Consider the following 26,707-nt stretch of genomic DNA (forward strand, 5'->3'; position numbering starts at 1 on the left):
CCCCAGTTTTATCTCTAAACTTAGAAAACAAACTCATATCAATAAATATGTGATACATCATGAGCTAAAGAGCAGCTGTGTTTATTTTGCTGTTATTTAAAGGCATATTTCCATTTACACACTACATAGAGAGTTTAAGGCCAGCCTATACACACTACAGTAGCAAGGTAGATAGGAAACTTGTGAGTTCAAGGCCAGCCTGAAAGAGACCCTATCTCTAAATAAATAAATATTTCCAAAAAGAAAGAAAAAATTCTGATTAATTTTCCAAAAAGATCCTATAGCTTTTCCCCAGTATAGTTTAAGATTTTAATTCTGCTTTGATTTTTTTTTCTTGCAAAAGAACTGGTGTCCACTAGTTGACTCTTTAAACAAGGATGAATTTAGTTTTAGTTTAAAAAGATCAATCACTGAAATGTATTTGAAGTTAAGCCAATAGTTTATTTCTCCACTTTCCAATATGTAATTTGGTAACTTGCTGAAATATCTTCAATTAAAGACAGTATTAGTAAGAATTGAGTGCCCTCTTACTTGGAGTAAACCATGTATGTAAATTAGTTTTTAGAGCATATATTGTTGCAGAGCATAAACAAATGTAACACACCTTAAAATAATATTCTGTAACAACATATAGAGTCTTAGATTTGTAATTTCTATTTTAACTTAGAAATAAATATTGATGCATCTGTGTAATATATTTCAAAAGAACATTTGACCGTGATTAAATATGAACTATTTATAACTCAATAGCATTGGGTATATTATTTTGCGAATATCACCACTACTAATTAAAGCAGATATTTTAGAAAACATTTAATATAGCTCAACACAAAAGAAATCTATTCCTTTTAAGACTAATAGTATTCCATTGTATTAAATGTACCATATTTTATTCATCTGTTCATATGTTAGTGGACTAGCTATTACATTTGACAGTTGATATTTTCAGTAGTAAAGCATGCGTAATTAAATAAAAAGTTACAAATTTCCATTAAATGCCAGCCCCATAAGCATTGTCACGGATGGCTAGGGATATGCAGCATCTATCAATAACAATGCTCCTAATGTTGCGATGTGGTAAAGCGTTAGATCTGTTAGGTCTGAAAGAAGCTCAGCACCAATGACTTTCTTCTCTTTTCTGTTGCAGATCCAGACTTTACTTACCTTGGAGGTATTTTAAATCCCATCCCAGGTTTAGTATATTACCTTTTTCTTCCTGTGACATTTTTTACTAGTCTTATTTTTCTTTGAATATCTTTTCTTTTTTTTTCTAGATTGCCAGTTTGAGCTCTCAGGAGCTGATGGAATAATACGTTCTAGCCAGGTAGAACAAGAAGAAAAAACAAAACCTGGCCAAGCAGTTGATTGCATTTGGACAATTAAAGCCACCCCAAAAGCTAAGGTATTGTTTATTATACGTTGACTTACTCAGAGAAGGACCTAAAGAGACATGATTTCTATAATGTACTGTATGAATCATGTAAATATTTGTGACTCTAAATTTTTTTGTTTCATTTCCTCTATTGGGCACCTACTAAGACCATAGTGGTTTTGCAGTTAAATAAACTGAGATAGAAACAATTAAAAAATTTATACATATATTAAGATTCTTCTTTAATTTTTAAGTATTGTGTGCACAAAGACATACATGCCACAGCACACCTTTGGAAGTCAGAGGACAACTTCATGGAGTTGGTTTTCTCCTTCCACCTTTATGTGGGTTCTGGGAGTTAAATTCAGGTTATTGGGATTACATAACAATCTTTTTACCTCCTGAGCCATCTTATCAACTCCATATTAAGATTTTTAATCTGGGAGTATTACAATTTTTAAAAAATCCGTGGAGTCTCAACTAATGAATACAAGTATTGATCAACCACTTGTTGGGCCTGGTTATGTGTTTGTTTTGGTTGGTTGGATTCATTTTGTTTCTGTGCTTTAAGGGCCCGGGGAGATGGCTTGGTGAGTAGAGTGCTCGCTGTGCAGTCTTGAGGACCTGAGTTCAGATTTCCAGCACCCACATAATCAGGGCCCTTTGTGGTAGCACACACACATCTGTCACTTCCGTACAAGGAGGGAGGGAGACAGGCGGCTCCCAGAGGCGTGCTACTCGGCCAGTCTAGCTCAGAAGGGGAGCTCCAAGGTTCAGTGAGAAACCCTGTCTCAAAAAATAACTAGGTAATATCAAGAGAAGAAGTTACTGGCTACACATGTACAGACATAACACACACATATGTACAAAATGTCTTCCCCCTTATATGGCAAGGACCTTTAGGCTAGAAGAAGTTAATATGTCTTAAAGAGTTGGTCATATAAGTTGAAATACATCATTGAATCTCACTCCCGTCTGTGTTCTCGCTGCTGCCCTCTGTGATGGTGAAACTGTTATGGAACCATGCTGTGAGAAAGAGTGCCTTTCAATGACTTTGAGGATGATCGCTGACTACCTTTGCTTTTATTTTCAATTGGTACTTCTAGGATTATCAACAGAAATAAAATTAGACTTAATGTATGCATATATAAAAGGGGGGAAGAAAAGAAAATGGAACTGGGAGAACGTATCATGATTTGGGAATCAATCTGGGCTACATAAGTGAGATCTGACCCTCCCACAAAAAAAATAAAAATAAAAATGAGATTTATAATTATGGAAATGATTAATAGCCTTAAATGTTTTAAAATAGACCAAAAACAATTGGAAATATTGGACAGAACTTATCAGGTATTCCCCAGAAAGCAAATACAAGTTCAAAATAAAACCAGTAATTCTTATGAAAACAGACAACTGTATATTAGTACAATAAAATAAAACTGATACAAATGCCTCTGGCAATTTCAGTTACTCATTACTGCCCAGGGGTCAGGGATGGACATACAAGGAGTTTGGTTTTAACACTAACTCTGAAAAAAAGAAATAAAGCATAGGGCTTGTGTAACCATTTGAGGCCTCTTACACAGCCAGAACTGTTTATTTTATTTTATTTTACCAATCTTTTCTCATTTTACATTCCTAGTTCCCACTCCCTCCCAGACTCCAGCTCCCTTCACCTTTCCCCCCACCATCTACTCCTCAGAGAGGGTAAGGCCTCCCTTGGGAAGTCAACAAAGTCTAGCACATCATTTTGAGGCAGGACCAAAGCCTTCCCCAGTACCGCCCTTCGTATTTAGGCTGAGCAAAATATCCCTCCAAAGAGAATGGGCTCCATTCAAATACTAGGGTGTTGAATTAAGGAGCGGCGGGGCTGCGTCCCCGGCACCCGGCCGCCCGCATGGCTAGGTTATGCCCAGAAATAATTACACGGAAACTGTATTCTTTCAAACACTGCCTGGCCCGGCTAGTTCCAGATTCTTATTGGATAGCTCTTACATATTGTTCTAACCCATTTCTAATATTCTATGTAGCCCACGAGCTGGCTTACCAGGGAGGATCTTAACCTGCGTCTGTCTGGAGAGGGAGAATCATGGCGACTCCATCACTAAGCTTCTTTCTCCCAGAATTCTCTTCTGTTTTCTCCACCCACCTAATTTTCTGTCCTATGAGGGCCGAGGCAGTTTCTTTATTAATAAGAAATCATTCCCACATCATTTCCCCTTTTTCTGTTTAAACAAAAAAGAAAGGCTTTAACTTTAACATAGTAAAATTACATATAACAAAACAGTTATCAAGTAAGAATTACAGTTACAATATTTATATCTATTTTATCTTTTATCATAATTAAGGAAAACTATAACTATCTATTCATTCTTCAACTCCATCAAAGACTCCAGAAAGATATAATAATACCTAAGTAAACAAGAAATCCAAAACTCTAGAAATGACAGAGACATTCCGCTGCCTGGACAGTCACCCAAAGTTCCTCTGTACTGTTGGGGCATCCATCTTCGGCCTACAGGCCCATGGTATCCAGAGACATTTCCATGAAGCAGGAAATTTCAAAGACAGTTCAGTCATTTTCTTCTGTGTCCTGCAGAATGTCTCGCAGACTCTTTCATGAATCAGGAACCCTGAAAGATCATCTCACTTTTAGGCAAGTTCAGTAGTCCTCTCTCTGCGGGTTCTCTGTGTCCAGTTTATGTAATAGTCCAGGCAAGAGCAGTTTCTTGCCCAAATGGCTATCAAACTCCATAAGGATCCTCTTCGATGCCCATCTTCCTCTTGAAGTAGATTGGTGCTGCCAGGAGCAGACATGTCTCATTGTCATGAAAAGCCCTAAGTTATTAAAACATTTAAATGCCATATTCTGCAGTCTTTGAGAGATATGAAGAATGTCTATCTAACTGAAATATATCTCTATATATCTAGAAAATCTAACATGACTACAAGCTTTACTATTAGCAATGATTATCCATTAACAACCTATATTTCCCAATTATACATTACATTTTTAAATGAACTACACGATCACAATACCTTAATCAAGATCAGAAATACATATACATATAACAAAATTGACCTTAAAATCCATACCAATGCAAATTATTCATATCTATATCATATCCCCCTTTAAATGTAAAAGAACATTTATAAACAATATTTGGGAACATGGGCGTAGTTTTTTCTCTCCAAACTGCTTCCTGCTGAATAGGGGCGTCGTTAATTAGGTCGTTCATGATATAACCTGTGTGCTAGTTTCATCTCAGTTGGCAATTGAGCGAAGCAATTTTTTGAGGGTGTTCACAGCAACCTTTCAGGAGGGCGTGGTCTATCATACCAAATTGGAACAGAAGAAATCCACAGGGTCACATCCTCTGCAAAAACAAAAGAAGGACTTTTCCAAAGCATCATAACCTTAGATCCAAATTCTGAAGTCAAGATACCTTTAGAACATATGTGCAGGTTCAGCTTAGCAGCCCATATAATGGAATGTCTCTCTGTACTTAGCTCCTTCACAGTCAAAAATTTTAAAGAAAACACAATGTACATAATCCAGACTCTCTGTGAATTTTCCATTTTTACGTGGCTTATTTTTCTTTATTTCTTTTAATCTATAACTATCTGTACTTCTGTACTCTGTCTCTTTAAAGACTTTACCCTTTTTCTTTTTAAGACATTAACTTTATTCTTTATATTCTTTTTCTTCTCTCTCCCAAGCCTACGTACATTCATCCAACAGTGTCTGAATCTGTTCTATTGTGAATCTGTAATTTTTTTACTATCCAGGATCATTTCTTAAAATGTTAAGCATTTCTTAAAAACTTAAGTTGCACCATGTACAGGTAATACGGTACTGCCTGTGTCCTGCCCAGTCTAAACCTTAAGTGCGCTGTTATCACAGTAATTACGGTAGTTCCTGCTTGAGTTCCTGCTCAGTTCAGCATGGCAGAGCTGAGCTGCTCCTGCCTCAGAGCCATTTGGTGCCCCTGAGCCACACACAGTTCCAGGCACACAGCAGTCCACACTGCCGTAGAGCTTTAGTCCAAATGCTCCATTCAAAAGCTCTTTCTCCCGCAGGAGCCAGACAGAGATCGCAATGGCGGCACAGCCCTGAAAGCCAGCATTTTAAAACAGCCAGTTTTTTCCTGCTGCCGAGTCAGGACAATTTCTTTGCGGCACGCAACCCAGAAACAGCAAAAAGCTGTCTTAAATTCTCTCTCCTTGAAAGGTTCAGTGCTTCACATTCTAAATTAAGGTTTTTGATCAATTTTTATTTGATTTTTGTATAATGTGGATGATATAAATTTAATTCTATTCTTTGGCAGGTAGAGGTCCAGTTTTACCATCACTATTTATTGAATAGACTGTTTTTTCCCCCAGTGAAAGTTTCTGACTCCTTTGTCAGTTAGGTGTGGGCATAGTTTTGTTGGTTTACTCCTGGGTTCTGATTGACCTCTCTGTAGTAGTAGTACAAGGCCTTCTTTATCACTATAGTCCTACAATATTGTTTGAAGCCAGGAATTGAATTGCACAGGAAGAGGCACCAAGTGTCAACAGGGGATCTACATTTAAATAAAAAAAAAAACCACTGCCACTGCTGAACAGCTAAGGAAACTGTCGGTAGAGCACACAGCCTACAGAAAGGGAGAGAATCTTTACCTCAGATAAGGAGCTAATATGCAAAAAAAAGAACTGCAGAAATTAAATACCAAATAAATAAAACTGTCAGTCAGCAAATGGGCTAATAGACAGTTTTCAAAGAAATACAAATGACCAATAATTATTTTCTAAAATGTTCAGCCTCCCTGGTCATTATATAAATGTAGTTTAAAGCTGTTTTTAAGATACTACCTCTCGCCAGGTGGTAGTGGTGCACGCCTTTAATCCCAGCACTCAGGAGGCAGAGGCAGGAGGATCTCTGTGAGTTCAAGACCAGCCTGGTCTACAAAGTGAGTTCCAGAATAGCTAGCGCTGTTACACAGAGAAACCCTGTCTCAAAAGAAAGAATGAAAGAAAGAGAGAGAGAGAGAGAGAGAGAGAGAGAGAGAGAGAGAAAGAAAGAGAAGAGAAGAGAAGAGAAGAGAAGAGAAGAGAAGAGAAGAGAAGAGAAGAGAAGAGAAGAGAAGAGAAGAGAACCTAACTGGTTATAGATGCCATAGATAAGAAAGAAGAACTCTTTTCATGGTTCATGAGAGTACACATTAACACAACCATTATGGAAATCAGTTTAGGGATTCCAGGGGGCGGGGGGGGGGGGGACTAAAAGTAGGGCTCTCATCTGACCCAGCTATTTTACTAGACGTAGACCAGAGAACTCCTTACCTATCATATTTGCATTCCCCATATTTATTGCTGCTCTCTTCACTATAACAAGGAAGTAGAACTAACCTAGTTGCCCAACAACACATGAATGGATAATGAAAATATGGTATATATTTAAAATGGAACAGCCTAAAAGAAAAATGAAACCACAAAATTTGAAGGAAAATTAATAGACTTAGAAAATATCATCTTAATCAGTATCACCCAGTCTCAGTAAAAGTTCTCATGATCTTCCTCATACGCAGATCCTAGCCTATAATGTATACATGTATAAGTAAACAAATTACATGTGCTTATAGAAAAGAAAAATGCTTACAAATGAGTTCCTTTATAGTATAGTTTGTGTAAGTCCTTTTAATGCTGTGTCAAGGTATAAGGCATTTTCAGTGCAAAATAGGTCCTTAAATGAGCAGTGTCCATATGTGACTCCGTGAGGGGCTATTACTGGGAGACCTAAACTTTAAGTTATGCTTTTCTCTGAATATCCCTATAAAATGTAGTTCCTTGTAAGTGCTGTTTAATTGTGTATTTTATTCTTTAAACAAGAATTTTAGCAATTCAAATTATAGTATAAAGGTTGTTAGGTATATATTTAAAATAATTTTGAAAGCACTGAAAGCACCTGGTAATATTAATTTATTGTCCCTGAATCTCAGTAACATGCCAGGCATTTGTTCTTTTCAGTATATATTATAATTCTGAACTGTATCATTTTTGATAAATAACATACTTTGAGTTTTTAATAAAAATATGCAAATAGCCAATAGATTTCAGAAATAGCTACGCACCACTATTAATTACAAAATAAATGAAAATTTGACCAATTAGAATGGCTGTTACCTAAAATTCAGTAGCAGATACTGAGGAGACTGAGGAAAGGTAACTCCTGTACCTTGTTTAATGAAATGTCTATTAGTTGAAGCCACTATGGAAACAGTGTAGGGCTTCCTCGGAACACTATATACAGCACTGCCATGGGATTTAGCTCCTCTGTGACCGGATATATCCAAATGGAAAACAAGTCAGTGTTCAAGGAGATGATTGCACTTTGGTGTTTCAATGCTGTTTACAGAAGCCAAGCTATGAAGTCAACAGATATACGAATGGACAAAAGGGGTTATATATACACAGTAGAATATTATTCAGCTATGAAAATGAAGTACAGACATTCTGAGCCTAGATGAGATTAAGTCAGATATAGACAGGTGTTACACGTGCTCACTTACAATGTGGAAGCTAAAAACAGCTGGTCTCATTAGAGAGTAGAATAGTGATGAGCCCAGCCTGGAAAGCAGGGAAGAGGAAGGGAAAGAATGACTGACAGGTACTGGGGTCCTATGGGATAATTAGTGGACAATTCTCTGCGTATTGCAACAAAAATGACAGAGGTTGTTTTTGTATTTCTAACACAATGGTAAATGTGTAGAGTAATTGCTATATGCTTATCAGCTTTAGTCATTACATAGGATAGTTTGAATGGAACAATTACTGTGTGTTTACTAAAAATAAAAATAAACCAATCAGTGGTGGCACACCCCCTTTAGTTCTAGGACAACCAAGGCTACACAAACCCTGTCTCAGAAAAGAAAAAAAGAAAGAAATAAGCTGGGTGTGGTGGTATCACATGCCTGTAATTGCAAAGTGCAGGAGAGAGTGGCAAGAAGATGACAAGTTCCAGGCCAGCTTCAGCGAATTTAAGCCACCTGGAACTACATAGTAGAATCCTACCTTTTAAAGGGTCAGTAAAAATATAGGTAAAGGTTTTTTTTTAATTTTATGTGTATGTGTTTGTCTCCGTGTATATAAGTGTACCACGTACATATCTGGCACCCTCAGAAGTCAGAAGAGGGCATCAGATCCCCTGGAACTGTATTTACAGACAATTGTGAGCCTCCATGTGACTGCTTACAGACTTGCTCAGTTTGCTTTCTTATATACCAAGGATAATCTGCCCAGATATGGCACCTCCTACAGTGGGCAGATGTATTACAAATTCTAATTGGTATTAATAATAATAACCCAGAGTCAGATATAGGGTTAATGCTGAAGATCAGAGAAGTATAGTGGCCAGCAACTATAGAGTTCTTTTACCTTTATCAATGCTCAGACCAAAGGGGTGAGCCTGTCCTCAGACTGCATCTCCAGATTGCTGCTGTCTCCCACAAACCTCAGACTGCCATGAGCTCCTGTCTCCTTTTGCATTATATTCCTCTCTCCACCCAGCCATATCACTCCTGTCTCTACCTCCCTAGTGCTGGGATTAAAGACATGGAGTCGCAGGGATCACCTTTGTGTGAGCTCTGTTTCTCTTTTAGACAGATTCAGTCTCATGTAGCCCAGGGTAGCCTTGAACTAACAGAGATTCCCTCTGGCCTGGTCTCTAGTGGCTTAGCTCTGCACTCTGATCTTCAGGCAAGTTTATTTGTTAAAACACAAACAAAATATCACTACAAGCTGAGTCCTCCTACATCAATCATTAAATAAGAAAAACCTGTACAGACTTCCCTACAGGCAATCTGATGGAAGCATTACTCGATTGATGTTTCTGTTTCCTAGGTTTGTGTCAGGTTGACAAAAGCCAACCAAGACATAGACAAATAGTAAACATAATTTTAAAATTTTAAAATATACTTTATTTTAATATTAATGTTAATTATTTTTAATATTTTTACTTTTGATTTCTCACTGGGCTATTATGTAGCCCAGGGAGACCCTTGAACTTGGCGTGTGAGGCAAGCATGAGTTCCTGGTACTCTTGCCTCCACTTCCCGAGTACTAGGATTACAGGTGGGCACCACTTCGCCAAGCTTGTTTTGGGTTTCACTATAGGTAGTTTTGTTTGATTGGTTTGGGGGGTTTGGGGGGGCAGAGTCTCATGTAGTTCAGGCTAGTCAAGAGTTTGCTATGTAGGATGCTATTTTGCCATGGTTTTGTTGGGTTAAGCCTTTTAAGGGTAGAAAGACTACCACTGCCTCATGAGTGACATCTGGGAGGTTGAGTCCAGTGACAAGTCAGAGGCAATACTGCTTTTCACACAAGGAAATTTTAATTATACCACCGACAAAGCAAGTAGAGACAAAAAGTGAGAATATATGTATGTGTGTGTAAATGTAAGGCTTCCCTTAAAGTTGAGAAACACACACTTTAAACACAAATCAGCCTTTTCAGATTCTTACCCTTGGGAGCTGGAGAGGTAGCTCAGCAGGTAAGATCACTTGCTGCTCTCCCAGAGGAGCTGGCTCTGTTCCCAGCACCTGTATTAGAGGTTCACAGCCACTGTGAGTTCGGCACCAAGTACCACTAATAACTGTTAGAATAGAAAAACTTTGAGCAATTCTTTTATTTCCTTTATATATTAATACCACGAAATTATCATTATAATGAGATTAGATTATGTAAGAATACTCTTTGTTTAAAAAAAAAAAAGCCTAAACTTTAGATCCATTTGTAAGACTGTTATTTTTAGGCCTTTAACTACTGAGGTATCATCCTTCTGTCATTGTGTTTTTCAGTCAATCATTACAATTCAGTCTACTATGTTGACCGAATCGTAAAATAGAATAATTTAAGTATTTTTTTTAAAAACTCTTATGTTTTGATATTACAGATTTATTTGAGGTTCTTAGATTACCAAATGGAACACTCAAATGAATGCAAGAGAAATTTTGTGGCGGTCTATGATGGAAGCAGTGCTATTGAAAATCTGAAGGCCAAGTTTTGTAGCACTGTGGCTAATGATGTAATGCTGAAAACAGGAGTGGGAGTGATACGGATGTGGGCAGATGAAGGCAGTCGGCTTAGCAGGTTTAGGATGCTCTTCACTTCCTTTGTGGAACGTAAGTAACTAATTCAAATCTATTGCATAATTTTCACTCATTCACGATATTCTTACTGAATACCTACTTTTTTTGACAGGAAAGTACTTTTATAATGTCACTTTGTAAATTGTCACATCACACTTTTTAACTCAACAAGAGCGTTTTCCTCACTAACTTACAGCAAACCCTTTGCCAAGTCAGCGAGTTAATACAGGAATAAAGGTCGTCAGGGCAGAATTTGGGAGTTAGATTATGGCACATGATGCAAAGACAAATGATTTTGTACACCATAAAACACTAACTTTAAATACATAGTGAAACATGCTTGTTTTAAAAGCATGAACATTAATTATATTACAAACCAGTGAATTATCCAAAGGAATTGTTTTTTCTCTTTTAGATATTTTTATTTTACATGCAGGGGGATAGATACAGATCTATTTGCATTCTTCTGCATGTTGACATCCAGTTATGCCAGCACTGTTTGTTGAAGATGCTTTCTTTTTTTCATTGTATAACTTTAGGTTCTTTGTCAAAAATCAGGTGTTCATAGGTGCATGATTAATATCAGGGTCTTCAATTCTGTTGGTCCATCTGTCTGTTTTTGTGCCAGTACCAAGCTGTTTTCATTACTATAGCTCTATAGCAGAGCTTGAAGTCAGGGATGGTGATGCCTCCAGAAGTTCCTTTATTGTACAGGAATTTTTGGCTATCCTGGCTTGGTTTTTGTTTTTCCATATGAAGTTGAGTATTGTTCTTTCAAGATCTGTGAAGAATTGTGTTGGGGTTTTGATGGGGATTACATTGAATCTGTAGATTGCTTTTGGTAAGATTGCCATTTTTACTATGTTGATCCTACCTACCCAAGAGCATGGGAGATCTTTCCATTTTCTAGTATCTCCTTCAATTTCTTTCTTTAAAGACGTAAAGGTCTTGTCATACAGGTCTTTCACTTGTTTGATTACAGTTACCCCAAGATATTTTATATTGTAGCTATTGTGAAGGATGATGTTCTCTGATTTCTCTCTCAGCCTGTTTATCATCTGTATATAGGAGAACTACTGATTTTCTTTTAGTTAATCTTGTGTCCTGCCATATTACTGAAGGTGTTTATCAGCTATAGGAGTTCCCTTGTAGAATCTTTTGGGTCACTTATGTAAACTATCATATATCTGCTAATAGTGGGTTTGACTTCTTCCTTTCCAATTTGTATTCCCTTGATCTCTTTTTGTTGTCTTATTGCTCTAGCTGGAACTTTGAATACTATATTGACTAGATATGGAGAAAGTGGACAACCTTTTCGTATTCCTGATTTTAATGTAATCTCTTTGAGTTATTCTCCATTTAGTTTGGTGTTAGCTGTTGGCTTGCAGTATGTTGCCTTTATTATGTTTAGATATTATTGGATTTTGTCAAAGGCTTTTTCTACATCTAATGAGATGGTCATATTTTTTTATTTCAGTTTATTTATATGGTGGATTATACTGACAGATTTTCATATGTTGAATCATTCCTGCATCTCTGGAATTAAGCCTCCTTGTACATGGTGTATAATTTTTCTAATATGGTCTTGATTTCTATTTTCCAGTAATTTGAGTATTTTTACATCAATGTTCATGAGTGAGATTGGTCTGTAATCTCTTTGTTGAGTCTTTCTGTGGTTTGGGCATCAGGCTAATTGTAACCTCATAAAAAGAGATTCTCTCTTCCATCTCTTGTATTCTGTAATTCCTGATAATTTACCCAGATTTTCCATTTCCATAATTCTCTCGGTTTGTATTTTCTTTATTGCCTCCATTTCAGTTTTCAAGTCTTGAACCGTTTCCTTTACTTGTTTGAATGTTTTTTTCTTGACTTTCTTTGCTTTCTTTAAGGGATTTGTTGATTTCTTCCCATTTTTGTTTGTCTTTTCTCTACTTTAATGGAATTTTTTCATTTCTTCTTTAAGGGCCTCTAGCATGTTCTTAAATTTATAATATGCAGGATATCTGATATGTGATTCTCAAGGGGATCACAATCTATATGCTGAAATTTGCTGCTGTGGAAGAATTTATTTTGACTTATGATTCTAAAACGTCCATAATGGCTTCCCTGATTCCATGGGCATTCCACCAAAAGCCCCTGCAAAAATGGGGGAAAAGCACAGCCTTACTCTAGCAACTGTCAAAGCTTGATTTCTTCCCCTGGTTTCTTCAGATATGGAAGTATTTCATTCCTACTGAGAAGAGAGGTCAGCCTTGCTCAGATCAGTTTTTATTTCCAATGAGAATACCTCACTCTGTGACTTCTCATTAATATCAATGGCAGGATGATTCTTCTGAGAATCATCTAAGGGCCTCCCCTTACTGTGTTTGTGGTGGTTTGAATAGTTATGGCCCTCATAGACTCATATGTTTGAATGCTTGGCCCATAAGGAGTGGCCTGTTAGGAGGTGTGGCCTTGTTGGAAGAAGTGTGTCACTATGAGGGCAGGATTTGTAGCTTAAGCTATGCCCAGTTTACAGTCTCTCCTGCTACCTATGGATCAAGATATAGAACTCTCAGCTCCTTCTCCTTCTGCATGCCACCATGCCCCACAATGATAAGGGATAAAAGCTCTGAAACTATAAGGCAGCCCAAATGTTTTCCTTTCCAAGAGTTGCCGAAATCATAGCATCTCTTTCACTGCCATAGAGACTCTTAACACCAGGAACTGGGGAATTGCTGTGATAAGCCAGACCATGTTTTTGTTTGTAGTAATATGAACTTTGGTACTGTGATTCAGAGAACAGTTGAATGCTTTAAGTGGGCTTAATGAGTCATACTAGAAGGAACAAGGAAGACTGAACTGCTAAGGATAGTTTGAACTGTGGGAGCCTGGCTCAACAGGTTCAGAGAAGAATGTTAGTATGTGGCCTGGAAACCGATCTTGTGTGATATTTGGTGAAGAATGTGGCTGCTTTTTGTCCTTGTCTGAAGAGTCTATCTGAGGCTAAAGTGAAGAGTTTTGGATTAGTCCCATTGGCAGAGGAAATCTCAAAACAGCCTAGTATTGACTCTGTCATATGGTTAATAGCGTTCACTCTTATGAAGATATATGATGGAAAGGATCAAGCTTAGCAAGAAAAAATACAAAATGTACAATTTGAGGGGGAAAAGGGGCACCAGGAAGTGGAATGGAGCTAAATCTTGTGTTCAAGGAGATAAACAGATTAAAGGAAATCCTGATGTTAAATAGAATAAAAGGGAGTGGAGACCTCAGGCCATGATCCCACTTAGCTGAGCTTCCAGCTTACGAAAAGAAATTAGAGAACAACTTGGGCCCAGGTATAGTAGTACACACCTTTAATCTAAAGATGCACAAAACAGAAGCATGCCAATCTCTGAATTCAAGGCCAGCTTGGTCTATATAGAGATCAAGCTTCCAGGAAGCTAAGCTTAGGCAGTAAAGAAAACCATGGAAAATAGAAAGCTGGTGAAGATGTAATTGAATGAGGTGGCCATGTTTCAGCCCCAGCTAGCATCAGAACTTGGCAGCTTCAGCCATGTAGTTCTGACTTTAGAGTCAAGGATACAAGAAAGGAGACATGGAATCTCCCTTCATGACTAAGGAAAAAAGAAAGCCTCTGAGGCCAGGTGTGTGGTGGGGTGTCCCTGTGTGGAGGCCTAGAGAGGCCATTGTGTGAAACTGTGAAGGTGAAGTCTGGATTGCCTTGGAAACCCCAAGATGTTAGAGATGCCAGAGTTGTGGGACACATGCTGAAGAGAGCTGCTAACAGGGAGTGGAGCCCACAAGAGAAAGAAGTGTGTTGCAGTCAACAAAGATGAAAGGAGTTGGAGCTCTGAAGAGTGCTTTGACCTCAGACGTGGAAATGCAGTTTGGAGTTTGCCCAGCTGGTTTTCTGTCTTGCTTTGGTCCAGTGTTTCCTCACTGTGCTCCCTTTCCTCCATTTTGGAATGGTAATGCATACCCTGTGCCATTGTAGGTTGGAAGGATGTGATCTGCTTTTTTATTTTGATTTTATAGGGGATTACAGTTAAGAGATTGCATGAATCTAAGAAAAAAACTTTGAACTTTGCACTTTTACAAATTGTGAGTGACTCTGGGAGCTTTTGAAGTTGGACTAACTGCAGTTTGTATTATGTTAAAAGCCCATGGGGGCCAGGGAGTGGAATGAGGTGGTTTGAATAGGATTGTCCCCCCGTAGACTCATGTGTTTGAATGCTTGGCCCATAGTGGCACTATTAGGAGGTGTGGCTTTGTTGGCCTTTTGGAGGAAGTGTGTCACTGTGAGGGCAGGCTTTGAGGTCTAAAAAATGCTTAAGTTACATCCAGTACACAGTCTCTGCTTCTGCTGCCTACAAATCAAAATGTACACAATGTTCTTTTTCTTTTCTTTTCTTTTCTTTTCAACAAGGTCTCAGTATTCCTGTCTGGCTGTAGCTGAAGGTGACCTCCAACTCCTGATCCTATAAGCTTGAACTACACCCAGTTTATTCAGTGCTAAGGACTGAACCCATCTTTTTTTATTGCTTTTATTACTAAATATATTTTTCTCTGCTCCCCTTCCTCCCTCTCCCATGATCTCCACACTCCTAATTTACTCAGGAGATTTTGTCTCTTTCTACTTCCATGTAGATTAGATCCATGTATGTCTCTCTTAGGGTCCTCTTTGTTGTTTAGTGAACCCAAGTCTTAAACAGCTGTACTTATGAAGTAAAAGGCCGTAAAACTTAACAGATTTGCAATTATAAGTAACTTGGTAAATATGATCAAAGTACATTATGTGCACATATGAAAGTATCATAATGAAACATTATTGTAATTAGTATGCACTAATTTAAAGATATGCAATCCAATTTTATATAAAGTAGTCTGACTATATCAGTGCAGTCTTCTGGTTACTTTAAATAATATAGAGAACAATTGTAAAAGAAAAAACCCTGTATTAATGGGCTGGCAAGATGGCTTAGCAGGGACAGGTGCTTGCTATCAAGCCTGGTAACCTAAATTTGATCCCCAGGATCCACATAGTAGAAGTAGAGAACCAGCTCCTGCAAGTTGTTCTCTGACTTCACACCTGTGCTGTGACATGCACACCCACAAACATGAATTAAAATTAAGTAACCTGCCAAGCAGTGGTGCACACTTTTAATTCCAGCACTCGGTAGGCAGAGGCAGGTGGATCTCTGTGTGTTCGAGGCCAGCCTGATATACAGAATAAGTTCCAGGACAGTCTCCAAAGCTACAGAGAAACCCTGTCTTGAAAAGAACAAAAAAAAAATGAGAAATATAGAGCAGAGAACCTATCTTTTACAACACCTTGAAGTTAGAAAAAGCCATCAAAATGTGACCACATGATGGTGTAAAGTAAATCAGAATACCAAGGATCCATAATGATGTTTATAGCCTCATCAACTTGTCTTTTAAAAGTAACTTATCTCCTCTGGATCTCTAGTTGTGAACTTATATATATAAGATAGGTTGTAGAAATAGAATATGATTTTTATCGTGTATAATACAGTTTGTGAAATTGTTCAGGCCATTCTTTATAATTAAAGTGCATTCATCATATATAAGTTTTATTACATCCATGCCACAGCTAAAGTAAATATACTAGCAAATTTACAAAGTAAATAAAATGTGATTGTGCTTTTTCATTGAAAACCTTCAGTATATATACACACACACACACACACACACACACACACACACACACACACACACATATATATATATATATATAAAACTAGTGCCTCTCATTTTATGATGGCTTTGAAGCCACTAAGCACTTTGAAGAATCATAGAATCTTGAGTCTGGGGTAGAGGCTTAATTGGCAAGTATGCTTGTGTGCTTGTCCCATATGAACAAGGCCCTGAGTTCAATCCCCAGCACCCAAAATTAAATGAATGAATGAGAGAATAATCATGAAATGTTGCTTATGTAATGTTTTAAGTGACAGTGTTTAGCAGTATAGAAAATCACTTATTAGCTATATACCTCTTTGCTCTTATATTAAAGGAAGAAGGATCAACATTGTTGTGACTGCTGATTACATTGCTCTGTCCACTCTTAGAACCAAGAACTCTGGAATACATCATATGCTATCCAAGCCTTTATTTTTCCTGAGACGGGGTCTCATGGAACTCATTCCACAGCCCAGACTGACTTCACATTTGCTGCATTCACTGTCTGCTCCAGCTGCTGGGATTACAGTTGTCTCTGGAACGCCCAGGAACTTTTAGGTTTATTTGTTTCGTGAAACAGACTGTGTAGCTCCTGATAATTAACTATAGATTAATTACCAACTGCACAGGAATTTCAGTGAATGCTACCTTCTAGGGGAGTCAGCCTTTCGTAGCAAAGAAGTTTTGGATAATTTCCATTCAACTTCACTTCCAGGGTTTGTTCTGGATTTTACCTGTTTCCCCTGCCCATACTGAGTGAGTGTCAGCAGCGGCAGAGACTACAGCTCTGGCTGGTGGGCACTAAGATGCCAGTTGTATCGCTGATACTGTGCAGTAGGAGAAGATGGCCAGGCATTCCAAAATCACCCAAAAACTGTACTCTTTAGAGGAAAAAAATATTACAGCCCTAACTGTATTTTAATGAAGTTTATTGTTTACATATTAAGAAAAAGACAATGATTGGAAAGAAAAATAATTTATTAGTCTAGTACATTTTTAGACCTTTCACCTTGAAAAGAAACTTTTAGGATTTTATTTGACTGTTTGTTTATTGGATCGGATTGGTTTGGTTTGGTTTGGTTTTTGTTTTTTGAGACAGGGTTTCTCTGTTTAACAGTCCTGGCTGGCCTCGAACTCGAGACTTAACCTGCTTTCTGAATCCCAAGTGCTGATATTAAAGGCTTGTGCCACCAAAGCCCGCTGAAAAGAAAAAAAGCTTTTTAATTTATAAGTAATGTGTGTGTCAGTATAATATATCACAATATTCAATTCTTCTCTGAAAAATAATATACTTTCTAAAAATAAAAAATATAGCCTTAGGAGGGATATACATTTTATACAGTTGAAAGCTACAATTTTTAGAAGTTAGAACAGTTGAATTTGGCAAGCTTGTTCTACCTCCATAATCTTGTTTAATGGTGGAAAATATTAAGTCACCCATCTCCTTGGCTCTGTGTGTGTGTGTGTGTGTGTGTGTGTGTGTGTGTGTGTGTGTGTGTGTGTGCGCGCGCGCGCGCGCGCGCACGCTCTGGATCATATGATACTGTTGTTCTCAATGTTTTCCTGCACTGTTTTATCTTAGCAGAAGCAAGCACACTGCATCATGACCCCGCATAGTAAATGTGCACCTGTAATGAGAAGGTGTCAAAGACAGAGGCATGGGACACTGCAAAAACACACCAGAGGCATTAACACTTAGGAGAGTAAAGGGCATGTCTCATTTATGGGAAAATATTAAAGATTTTCTTGAACTTGGCATAAGGGCTCACGCCTGTAATCCCAACACTTGGGAGATTGAGGCAGGAAGATTGCAAGAAGTCATCCTGGGATACAGGATAAGACCCTGATTCAGAAAACCAAGAAGAAAAAGATTATCTCGAAAAGCAAAAATCATAGTAACCCTTAAGAAAATGAGACATTCCTACTTGCAAGAACTACCTACAGGTAGTGCATACATGGCCTGTCTTCTCTGTATGTGTGCTATTCTTGGGGAAAAGGCTTTTTTTTTGTAATTTTAAATGGATTTTATCCTGGCAAAAAATTAATAACACAAAACACGTTTTGTTTTGTTTTTTTTTTTCTGTGAACCAAAACCAAGGCCTTGTGTGCTAGGCAAATCCTCCTCCACTAAGCCATATTCATTTCCAGCCCCAGAACTTTTAGTTGTGTGATCCAGTGGCATCAAATACATTCACGTTGTTGTGCTTGTACAACCATCACTACTGTCTCCTTTTTGTTGGTGTCTTGTTGGTGTGTGTGTGTGTGTGTGTGTGTGTGTGTGTGTGTGTGTGCATGTATGTACAAAGTATGATGGGTGTGGAGGATAAGCTTGTGTACCCCAGCATGTGTTTGGAAGGCAGAGGACATCTTTGTGGAACTGCTTCTCCTTTTCCACCTTTATGTGGTCTCCAGGGGGATGGTAGGCAAGTCCCTAGTCTAACATACCAAGCACCTTTGCTACTGAGACATCTCACCCGCCCCTCCTAAGCATTTTTATCATTCCAAACTGAAACTCTTTCCTTTAAATACTGTTTCGTCCCCCAGTACCTGAGAAGCTTGGCTCTATTTTTGATCTCTGAATTTGCACAGGTACATCATATAAATGAGGTCATATGTATTTGTTATATAATAATTATTATCTAATTATGGGAACTGAATAGCTGCCTTACTTTGCTTAGCATTGTGTTATCAGCTCTCAGCCATATATGCAGCAAGTTCTTTTGTCTTAATATTCCATTGTCTTGTTTTCTTTTAGTCGTGGTGGACATAGGGGTTGCCTCTGCCTGTTGGCTAATGTGATTAATACTGCCCTCCATTGTATTCAAGTACAAATTTGAGCTCCTACAGAGTATACTGTTGGGTATAGCTAGCAGTAGCATTTCTGGATCATGAGACAATCTCGTGTTCAACTTTTTAAGCAGGAACCAAATTTCCACATCTTACAGATTTTCCCACCTGCAACACATAGACAGTTCCTATGTTTCCATGTCCTCTGAATTGGTTGCTTTTCTTGTTGCTCTGACAAAAGCAACTTAAGAAGGTATAGATTTATTTTGGGTCATGGTTTACAGAGACAATCCATCATAGCAAGGAAGATATGACAGCAGGCATATGATGTCCAAGGTCAGGAAGCCAAACAGCCAATGAACACTAGTGCTACACTTGCCCTCTCCTTTCCTTCAGTGAGGGGCTCCAGCCAGTGATACCTCAGCAGACCTTGCTAGCAGCATCTTCACAGACATGTCCAGAGTTCCGCCTCCTGGGCTGTTCTTATCGCATCAACTCGTAATTAGCCATCACAATTGATAGCATGGTCTTTTGAAGTTTTGAAAATTTTTTCTCACCTATGTAGAAATTCGTTGAGAAGTATGGGGCATATACTATACTCATTGTCATTACACTGAAAATAACCTCTTGGTGCCAGCATTCAAAAAGTTGTATGAGCCAGAATTATAGAATATTGGCCCTGGTCTTACTGGTTGTCTATTACATTGTGTTCATGGAAAGGTCTCTAAGCTAAGAAATTACTCTTAGAAAGTCAATTCTTTATTTATTTACTTTGAGGCAGGGTCTCTGTACATAATCCTGTCTCTCCAGAAACTCACTTTGTGGAGCAGGCTGGCCTTGAACTCAGAGAGATCCAGCTGCTTCTGCCTCCTAAGTGCTGAGATTAAAGACGTGTGACTTCACACCAGGCTAAAGTCAAATTCTGAAGTACAAAATAAATGAAGATGAGCTTTTAGTCTTTATGTCACTGTTCTTAGCAACGTTAGTTTTCTTTCTTCCTACAGCTCCCTGTACAAGCAGTACTTTCTTTTGCCATAGCAACATGTGCATCAACAATTCTTTGGTCTGTAATGGTGTTCAAAACTGTGCATACCCTTGGGATGAGAACCACTGTAAAGGTAAGTCTGATGCAAAGGCCAGCATTTCTGTGAGGAGTAGGGGTTCCTTTCATAAGAAACAAACTAAAACGTCTTTTTCTACTGGTATGCTTAGCATAGTTGCTATAGCACATAATAACATTCTTTTTCTTCTCACCGAAGAATAGGTTTCTCTTGGTAGCCCTGGCTGTCCTAGAACTCACTCCATAACCAAGCTGGCCTCAAACTCAAAGATCCACCTGTCTCTGCATTCCAAGTGCTGAGATTAAAGGTGCATGCCCCCACAACCTGATATAATAACATTCTTGAAGAATAATTGGCTTCTAAAGCATTTCTTTGTAGAGTGTATTGACAAGTTATTGAAAAGTGTATCTTTATATTTTTTGCCCTGTATTATTGCTGAATCGTGGAGTTAGATAGTTTAGAGGACCACCTCGAGAATGGAAGAACTAATAAGACCAGCTAATAGATTAGCACAGTGATGTAAAAGCAATGCATTATAGAATGTTTTTTCTTTCTTTGTTCTTTTCCTTTCATCGAGTTACTTGTGTTTCTGACATATACTCTGAAGTGCAAATATGATGATGAGAGGCCTTAGATACCTGTAGCTTGGTTGTTGCATAGTTGGAGAAATAGAACATATCTGTCTTTCGTCTTCCTGAGAGTTGGATGAATAAATATCTTACTGGGGGAACATGGTGTAGTCTGAAGGCAACACTTACTACTTGGCAAGCACTTATCATTCCAAAACAGTAGGCTATGGTAGTACACCTGGATTGTTAGTTTGATCCCACAGATATGAATCAACACAGCATTTGTCAAATCTGCCTTACAGCAGAAAACCAAACTTGATAGATCAAGAGTATTTGTTTTGACATTTTCTGTATTAATGTAATTTGCAGATTGTAAGCATTTATGAACCTTTTGAGTAAGGGAGCTGAGTTTTTCTGTTCCTAGCTAGCTATATCATGATTTGTTACTTGACTCGAAAATCATGGTTAATAGTATTTTCTATTTGTTTAAAAAACAAAAACAATTCTTCAGTTGAATTTTCTCTGGTATGTTTGAATCAAATATCCTGTTATACAGAAAAATGTCTAGTCAATATGTGCTGGAATTCCTATTAATGAATTGTGAAAACCTCAACATTTTTTCTTATAGAGAAGAAGAAAGCTGGACTATTTGAACAAATCACTAAAACTCATGGAACAATTATTGGCATTACATCAGGGATTGTCTTGGTTCTTCTCATTATTTCTATTTTAGTACAAGTGAAACAGCCCCGGAAAAAGGTAATGGCTTGTAAAACTGCATTCAATAAAACTGGGTTCCAGGAAGTATTTGATCCTCCTCATTATGAACTATTTTCACTAAGAGAGAAAGAGATTTCCGCAGACCTGGCAGATTTGTCAGAAGAACTTGACAACTACCAGAAGATGCGGCGCTCTTCCACGGCCTCCCGGTGCATTCATGACCACCACTGTGGCTCTCAAGCATCCAGTGTCAAACAAAGCAGGACCAACCTCAGTTCCATGGAACTTCCCTTCCGAAATGATTTTGCACAACCACAGCCAATGAAAACATTTAATAGCACCTTCAAAAAAAGCAGCTACACTTTCAAACAAGCACATGAGTGCCCTGAACAAGCTCTAGAGGACAGAGTAATGGAAGAGATCCCCTGTGAAATTTATGTCCGGGGGCGAGATGATTCTGCGCAAGCATCCATATCCATTGACTTCTAATTGTCAGCTTAAGGCGTTAATTATTAAGTATGTGTATGCAGCTACACCAACACCCATTCTGTCTCAGCAACCAATCTTGTTCTGTCAGAATTTGAAAGACCTTCATAATCTATCATAATGCTGATGTTTTATTATCTCAGGCAATCTATATATGTGAAACCAACCAAGGAACTTAATGTATTCAGTGGAAAAAGTCATCATTCGTTGCTTGGTATCTTATCTACAAAATACCACCAGTTGAGTAGTTGAGGAGCGCGTGGTCATGTTGAGCCAGGCTCAGCAGCCTGGAGGTGTTGACATCAGGATACTGTTCTTGTTCACACAGCCCCATCAATTTGATCCCACAGTAAATTTAAAAGTAAGATGTTTCTTTTTATTCCTTTTGTCTTTCTTTTCGCCGATGTGTTTGTTTGCCTGTGGTTTTACCATTTCGGTTTCCTGCATAAGGGGACAAAGCGTCACTGTATTCAGCGTGGGCCTGTTTGCTCTTGTGTGTAGAGTATGGCTAGTCCTGTGGTGAGAGGCAGTTTCAAACACAGTCATAGTTCATTTCTCCCGGAATCATTTCTATACTGTTGTCTTCAATAACTGTAACTTTAGTCCTGTTTTATGTGGGAAGTAGTAGATGACATGATTTATCACCTTGAAATCATGCTTCATCTTAATTATGCTAGAAAAGTAATAATCCTGGGGTGTGTTACTACCAGTTAATCCTGACTGGAGATTTGAGAAAGATTAAAGGCATGCAGCAACCTCTGAAGTCGTTCCTGTTGGGTCTCATTCAGTGACAGACATTCGTCCCAGTAATCGGTCCCAGAATTCACTTGTGGGCAGGCCTTTAATATGGCTTCATGCAGAGCTTCACGTCAGATCTGTGCTCCCTATCATCTTTCCAGAACATTTATTTGTTCTCTTGGTATTGGTTTGTCTCTGGCACATGGTAACTATGGTTAGTGGAAGTTTAAAGAAGTCCTCTGAGAAACTGTGTGAGCCTTTACATAGCTTCTGCTTGGAACAGTGCATTTTTCTAGCCATTATCATCAATAGAAACTTCAGCTTTTTTCTTAAAAGCACTTTTGACCTTATGTTTTATAAAGTATATAAAATGATAATTTATAAACATCAAAACTCATTGGTTTTTTTTATACTTTTGATATTATTTGATACTGTACAAACTTTATCAAACCAATATTTAAGACACACGAGACAGATTTCTTTGTTCACATTAGAGACTCTATGTAGAAAGAGGCTGTGGTGGGACTGTACCATAAACTATTATAAAGACCTTGGTCATGGGGATGTGTACATAAGCTTCTTTCTTTGCTGCTGTATTTAGTTGGTGATAAGTTTTTCACTGTGGTATTTATTGTTCCAAATCACAACAGAAATCTTATATTAAAGTATACATTGTTAATGATCCTTCACTTACATTATTTATAGCAGGAATACTTTGGATAAGTATGAATGGGGAAGAATCCATATATTTAATGATAGCTCATATAAATAATTTCATTTTAAAGAGGTAAATTCTCACTCTGTATTGAACTAAATTTTCAAATGAAATGAACACGTCAGGTTTACTAGATTTCACTAATTCTTTTAAGTACTACATAAATCTGATCTCTCAAATTGCTGAGAACTGTGACCTTCAGTGTGATGTCCTTTCTGCCCAAACTCTGTTCTCTGTATGACGTTTTTCTTTTTAAAAGAAATTATATCAGGAAGATAGGAAAACCTACACTTAGCATAAGCATGATTTTATTTTTTTAAGCCAGTAAACATTCCTGCTTCTAAAAATAGAACTTGAAAAAGGAAAAGGAATTTCAAAACATAGTAATCACTGAACTTTCCAGAGAAAGATTAGTAACTGTGTTCTTTCAGCAGCTATTAAGTCGGCATTTTATTAGATGAGACTGGTGAGCCAGTGTCCCAGCAGCACAGTAAATACTTAAATTGACAGCTGTGACCTCAAGAAAGAAAAATTAACATTTCCTGTATAAAATTATAGCCATCATAAAAATAGTTGCCATTCTTAATTTTTAGGTTATAGATTTTGTTCATCATTATCACTTTTAGCTATATATATATTTTAACACTGTATCCTATTTTAAAGGAACTTGAAGAGACTTACAAAACACCAGTATTTGTAGAAAACACTGGATGTAACAACAGTGTAGATTTGCATGATCTCGTGCAACTCAGCTTGGGCAGTCATTTGATTCTAAATTCTCTGACAAAAAAAAAAACTGAAAGTTGTTTCTTTGCACAGTAGAAAACACTTATATTCAGAGGCTAAAGTGAAAGCCATAAATTTAGTAACAACCGCCATGAAATTTAGCCATTTTATGTGAATTATTACATCCTACAGATTACCCCAGTGTTAAACATGCCTTCTGACTAAAAATGTAAAGCAGAGGGTGGTAAAAGTCTCCCAGGCCGGAGAGTACTAAGTACTGGCTATCTGCTATCACCATTACTATCTTCCGTCCCAAGGTTAGCACAAGCAGTCAGCACCCAGTGGCCACAGACCACAACCTACTCCACCACTATCTCAAAGACATAGGAATAAACTGTGCTATTCCTTCTGCAGAGGACGGATATTCAATATAAATATTTAACCAAAGCCAAAGGATACTCACATTTCATATCACAGAGATCTAAATGGCTCCTTTACTTTGATTTAATAGAACCTTTGTCATTATCCTAGTTGTGTTTTGTATAATTGCTAAGCATTCAGGAACCGCAGCATCCCTGAACGCTTCTGTGGTTATGTTACTACCTAATGAGGGTGCTCGCTCATTTCCGGGGCATGTCAGCTGCTGAGGGAAGACGAGAAAAGCCTGGTTGTTCCAGGAATAATTAGCAGTCAGAGATTACACTTTGTGGCAAAATGGTGTCTGCTGTATGTCCATGTTTCTTTATTGAAAATATTAAAAGAAATATGCCTGATTTGGCACATTGATTCTGGACAGAAGGAACTTTGGGTTTTATTCTTTTTAAAGATCCAAAAGAGATGATGTCGTCTAGTTTTGTTAATGAGAAGACTAAACCCTAAAGACAGACTTCCCACATGTCTGGACTCCTAGCCCAGTGTTCATCCTTGGCTTCTCGTTCCCTCCCTGCTTAGCGTTTAAAGTCACACAGTTCTAAACGTCAGCCTAGATGTTCTATGCAAAGCTCGTAAGTAATGCTGTAATTTTGTTTACATTGTGGCTTCCGCCCCCCACTCCTTTTTAACTTATAGAACACTGCTAGCCTATCTTTTTTGTTGTCAGATTTTCTTGGTACCTGAAAAATATGTAATTACTGTGAATTCTTAATAAACAGTGCTGGTTCGCAGCACATGGGGTGATGCCAGAGAGGAAGCGCCTGTGCTTTCGCTTTTGTAATGTTTTTTTAAGTTAAAAGAACAAACGATGTACATTATAGAAATTATAAATATTGGGGTACTGTATCTTGAGTTTTGAGAATTATTTGAGTCTGAACCACAATAAGGAAACAAGCTGACCTGGAATATCTTTTTAGCTTCCTGCACCATCAATTAACTGTTTTATATACCTCTACTAGTAATACGCTCTTCTTTACTAAGCTTTTTAATATACTTGTGACTATCTTTCTGAGATTGGTTTACTGGCTCAAAAAGCCCACCAACCTAAGGATGAGGGTGCACGTATAGTGAGTACTACCTAAACTTGTTTTCTAAAGCAGTAGATTTTTATTAAAGGTGAACTTCCAGATCATGTAAGACTTCTCATGTGCTTAATCCACATTTGGCACTTTAAAGTATTTAACCCTTGAACTGCAAATAAAAACTCCTGTTTTGATTTTCTTGCTTGCCTCAATTTCTAAGGTGTATAAAAGTATACCATTTAGGTCACTTTAGGCATCAGAATTTACGTGTCCTTCCTAGGACAGAGTAGGCATTTCCTATTTGTTATTATTTCCAAAATAAAATAGTCATAGTTGTTGAGATTTATTTGTTAAAGTAACTTTGGATGATTATTAAAATTAAGAATCATTTTTTACTTTTAAATTAAGAGAAGACGATCTTTTAGAAAATAAAGTTATAGAATGGGGAAGAGATGGTTTAGCAGAAAAGAACACTTACTACTCTTTCAGAAGACCAGGGTTCAATTCCCAGCACCTACATACATGGCAGCTCACAGCCACTGCAATTCCAGTTCCAGGGAGTCTAGCTCCTCTTCTGGCTCTGTGAGTTCAGGCATGCATGCCGTACACAGACAGACATGCAGGCAAAACACTCATCTACATAAAATAAAATTTGTAACCAATAACTCTCTAATTGGATTAAGGCCCACTCACCAAGAGAGAGATCGTGCCTGGTTCTGGAAACCTAGCCAACTACCCAGGGCTAGTAAAGTCATGGATCTTGGAGGAGAACCTATAACTGCCATTTTACTAAAGCAATACAGAACCTAATTACACTTTATTTATTCCTATACCCACAGATAAGTGTAGTTCTTACCCCTCATCAAGAAAATTTCTCTGTACAATGGAAGGAGACGATTACAGAAACCACAACTGATCAAATTACAGAGTGTGGAAGCCGGTCCCAACTGACACATCTACAGCTCAGCTCCTGTACTACGGTAGAGATCTGTGTGAAACAGGGTACAAAAATTGTAAGAGCCAGATACCAGGAGTTCTGAGAGACTATGTCTTCTTGACGTGTCAGAAATGCTATATCCTCTAAGGCTCACCAACATAACTACATAAACATGACCTGACAAGGATGACATCAGACATGCATGCATGGAAGGGGAAGCTCGTGAGACCTCAGCCATAGACAAAGAAAACTACAGACAAAGCAACTAAGGAGTGCTGAGAACTGGAGAAGTAGTTTTCCCTGGGCAAGAGCACAGCAGTCGGTTATTCAAT

The 26,707-nt window shown here is 38.0% G+C and overlaps 1 protein-coding gene across 2 annotated transcripts in view; it reads left to right on the forward strand.

Moving 5' to 3' along the window:
- Positions 1-23,222, forward strand: part of Neto2 (neuropilin and tolloid like 2) — a 53,979-nt gene extending 30,757 nt beyond the window's left edge. Inside the window, exons 5-9 of one of the 2 annotated variants that reach the window (XM_050120675.1) lie at positions 1,148-1,192; positions 1,275-1,402; positions 10,305-10,533; positions 19,974-20,087; positions 21,228-23,222. In XM_050120675.1, the coding sequence (XP_049976632.1) occupies positions 1,148-1,192; positions 1,275-1,402; positions 10,305-10,533; positions 19,974-20,087; positions 21,228-21,808 (1,097 nt within the window). In that variant the 3' untranslated portion in view covers positions 21,809-23,222. The remainder of the gene's footprint in view (positions 1-1,147; positions 1,193-1,274; positions 1,403-10,304; positions 10,534-19,973; positions 20,088-21,227) is intronic. The other variant, XM_050120676.1, reaches the window with a different exon arrangement.
- The last annotated feature ends 3,485 nt before the right edge of the window (positions 23,223-26,707 follow it).

Source organism: Alexandromys fortis, unplaced genomic scaffold (assembly GCF_014885135.2).
Source record: "Alexandromys fortis isolate MF-2015 unplaced genomic scaffold, M_Fortis_MF-2015_v1.1 scaffold_186, whole genome shotgun sequence".
NCBI classification, from domain to species: Eukaryota; Metazoa; Chordata; class Mammalia; order Rodentia; family Cricetidae; genus Alexandromys; species Alexandromys fortis.